The following is a 3,790-nucleotide window of genomic DNA, read 5'->3' as shown; positions in this document are numbered from 1 at the left end:
TCCTGTGTTATAAGAAAACCCTGCCCATTTTTTACCACTGGAGACAAATTTGATTTTTTGGGATATGAAAACGCAAAATATGGATTTTTAATTTGAGGGACATTAAATAGTGCACAATTTTGTTTAGAGGATACTAGGATAGAAGCATAACGCATGGCCATCCGATATAACAAAATGTTTAAAGATGACTCGGAGGCAGGTGTTAAAGAGGGACCTGGATCGTTTTTGGATATTAAGTGCAGGATGAGGGATGATTCATGCTTCAAACAATAAAAAATGGTCGAAGTTATATCTTGTCAAATAAAAGTGCTAAAATGAATTCAAGCGAGAAATGTACTTGCAAAACTTCCCCAAGAGCTCAGACAGCCTATCATTTGCATAATCTCGTCATACCATTTGAATCAAAATTTTACATATGGCTTGCATGCCTCCATTGTTTTCTTTTGTGACAACTAGTGATTTGAAATATAAGTTGAAAAGCAATATTGATTTGGAATATAAGTTGAAAGGCAATATAACCATTTCAACAACTCCTTGTTTGCCTTGTAAGATTAAAAAGAAATTAGGTGCGAAAAAGGACGTAGCAATCGCTGAAAACAATCTCGATGTATTTGATGTGGTTCACTCGGTAATAAATTGTATGTGAAATCGCCAATGTGTAAAAGTGGAGGCCAAATACATTCCAATACGGAATAAAGGGAATCAAATGGTGAGCACGCTCTGAAACTTTGATTTAACTTATAATTTTCATACGTTTGGTAAAGGTAATATCCATAAAAATTTCATCGAATGGAACTGATTTTGAAGAAAATGGAAATCCCAGGAAAATGGATGTGGATGTCTATGATAATGTTCTTTATGGCAGATGGCATTCGTTCTACAGTCAATCATGCTATCATTCACTCTAATAACCAAGCAGAGAAACAAAATGTAAGTGTTTTCGAATATGAGTATCACCCACAAGTGTTTTTTGAGCTTAATAAACCACTTGATGTTTCCCCCGTGCAAAATATATGTTCTGTAATGGTTCTGCAGCATGATTTTGTATACACTTACAACAAGCCTCCAATTACAGCTGCATACATACCACCTAAGGAATGTATGGTAAAATGGAGTAGAGCTGTCCTGGAATGGAAGGCAACATCCAAGGGCAGGCAGTTTGATAGGATTGCTGCAGTGTGGTTAAGTGGTATTGAGATTCTCAGGACCTCCACCGCAGAGCCTACGAAGACTGGCATTGAATGGACAATAGAGAAAGACATAACCAAATATTCTGCACTGTTGAAGACCAACCAGACCTTGGTTGTTGAGCTTGGCAATCTGGTTGACAAGACTTATACGGGAATTTACCGTGTTAACATCACTTTTCATTTCTACAAGCACCCACAACAGCAAGATAGTTTAATACCTCCATATTCCAGTCCAGCGGATCATATCTTGCCAATCTCAAATTCATTTCCTGAGAACGGTGGGTATTGGTTTCAGATATAGAATTCATCAGATATCAATTCGAGGGAATTGCAGTTGCCCTTGAATGTGTATAAGGCAGTGCTCGAAATTTTTGTATCTTTCCATGAGAATGATGAGTCGTGGTACTTAAATCCTCCCAATGATTACATTGAGGCCAACAATCTGACCAATATGCCAGGAAATGGAGCTTTCAGAGAGGTGGTGGTGCTTATAGATGGTGTAGAAGTTAGTGCCGTATGGCCTTTCCCTGTGATATTCACTGGAGGATTGAATCCTTTGTTCTGGAGACCTGTTGTAGCTATTGGGGCGTTTGATCTTCCTACTTATGACCTAGAAATCACTCCTTTTGTGGGGAAGTTGCTCGATGGAAAGAATCACACATTTGGCCTCAGAGTGACCGATGCTCTTAACGTTTGGCTTGTAGATGCAAATATGCATCTATGGGTGGATGATAAGAGTGCAAGGACAAGGGGGAAACTAATAAAATATGATGTTCCCTCATTTAAGCCCAAGCTGAAATCCAATTTCAAAGGTTTAAATGGGTTCTTTAAAATATATGCTGATAGACAGATATCTTACACAGGTTGGGTGGAATCATCTCATGGAAATATCACTACACAATTCATTCAAAGGTTGAAGTACATTAACAAAATGAGTTTCAAGAACAATGGGGACATACAGATTGTGGATCAAATCATAGGGACTGATACTCGCCTTGTCGTGCAGACACCATCAAAAGTGATACTTTCTACACAAGTTTCAAATTCATTTCCCATGTATCTGTATTTTGCATCAGTAGAAAAAGGGAATGGCACATCTATGCAGACTGCAAACCTTTCTATGGCAATCAAAAGGGAGATGTCCACTCTTACACCTTCTGGAAGTTCATTCAGTTCTCTCCACAATTGTCAAGATGCACAGGGCTATATATATGTTAATAACAGCTTAGTGACCAGTGGACTGGGAAGCACCCAACAGACATACAATTACCAAACTACTGAAGGCTGTTATTTTAGGAGCCTTAGTGTAAGCAACAGTACTTTTTTTAAAGACAATGAAGACAACTTATGTAGAACCATAAGCAAAGCATCTCGGAAAAGGACCAAATTTGATAAGCCAGTTGAATGTTAGAGCTAAAGGTCTTCTATGTAGTTCCCCATATTTGGAAAGGTAGCCGTACCACTGTCATGCAAACATAAAGATTAAAGGTCTAGGCAAGGAAAGTAATATCATTTCATCCACCTCCTTAATCTTCTTCATTAGTAAAATATTAGAAATCTTGCCATGTTGTGCCTGCCTTATCGTTTTCTTCTGTGCAGTTGTATGGTCAGATATGATGACATTATATGTTGGATCTGAATATGAAAGACTCGAGGTAAGGAGCTCCACTAATTGGGAAATCAAGAGCAGGATTAAATTTTACTCCAAGAGTAATGTGCATTTTACACGCCATTGCAGTTATTACAGTATGTGCCTGTGAGATTTTTTTCTCATGCTTTAACTTGTAATGCGAGTAGAATTACAAAATGAAAGTATACTGAATTGAAAAAAATCATCTATCCTGCTTTCAAAGCAGAATGATATTACATGCTCTACAGAAAACAAGTGCAGCCCCTTCATTGTCATTTGAGTGTGAAGCTTGGTTGGTTTTAAAAAAATTAAATCATCTATCCTGCTTTCAAAGAAGAATGATATTGCATGCTTTACAGAAAACAAGTGTTAGCCCTCGATTGTCATTTAAGTGTGAAATTAGGTTTATAGAAAGTAAAATTATATTTCTCCAGTTCATCGTCTGTATTTGTAATGACATGCCATGAAGAGAACATCCTTTTTCCTTGATAGACAGTGATTGTCAAGACATTTAAATATTATAATTATATAAGTGACGGATCTAAAGGGTTAAGAACTCCATTGATTTACATTCTTCAAATTGTTTACTGTACTAAAACAGTACTGAAATGTTGCTAGATATCTACAGATATAAAATGTTAAAAAGAAAAGAAAAAAAAATTCTCAGATTTTTAGTTGGACAGGAAAGCAAATGCAATTTTCCATATTGTAAATTCCTCGAGTTTTCTTTCTTCTTGTTACTAGATCGTGAAAAACTCCTTGCGGTAATTGCTTACCTAGCTCTAATATTCCACTTGAAATCTTTTTTGTGATTTTAATTTAGGATACAACCATGTTTGAAAATTGGAATAGGACAGCTACTATCCTTATAAAACATCCAGCTAATAACAAAAGATGTTATCAGATAATTTATGTTAAGCAGTGTTGGAAGGAAAATGCTCATGTGAAACACCATTTGAAAGAAACCTAT

At 36.5% G+C, this 3,790-nt stretch overlaps 1 protein-coding gene across 1 annotated transcript; it reads left to right on the top strand.

Annotated features, from left to right (window-relative positions):
• The first annotated feature begins 552 nt into the window (after positions 1–552).
• LOC131071195 (peptide-N4-(N-acetyl-beta-glucosaminyl)asparagine amidase A) lies at positions 553–3,319 on the top strand. The gene is given in 2 exon segments (XM_058006916.2): positions 553–709; positions 824–3,319. A coding segment is annotated over 1 exon segment (1,770 nt). The 5' UTR covers positions 553–709; positions 824–831; the 3' UTR covers positions 2,602–3,319.
• Positions 3,320–3,790: the final 471 nt, after the last annotated feature.

The sequence above is a fragment of the Cryptomeria japonica genome, chromosome 7 (genome assembly GCF_030272615.1).
Source record: "Cryptomeria japonica chromosome 7, Sugi_1.0, whole genome shotgun sequence".
Taxonomy (NCBI): domain Eukaryota; kingdom Viridiplantae; phylum Streptophyta; class Pinopsida; order Cupressales; family Cupressaceae; genus Cryptomeria; species Cryptomeria japonica.
Note: the sequence above shows the minus strand (reverse complement) of the source record. Positions and strands in the feature narration are given on the sequence as shown.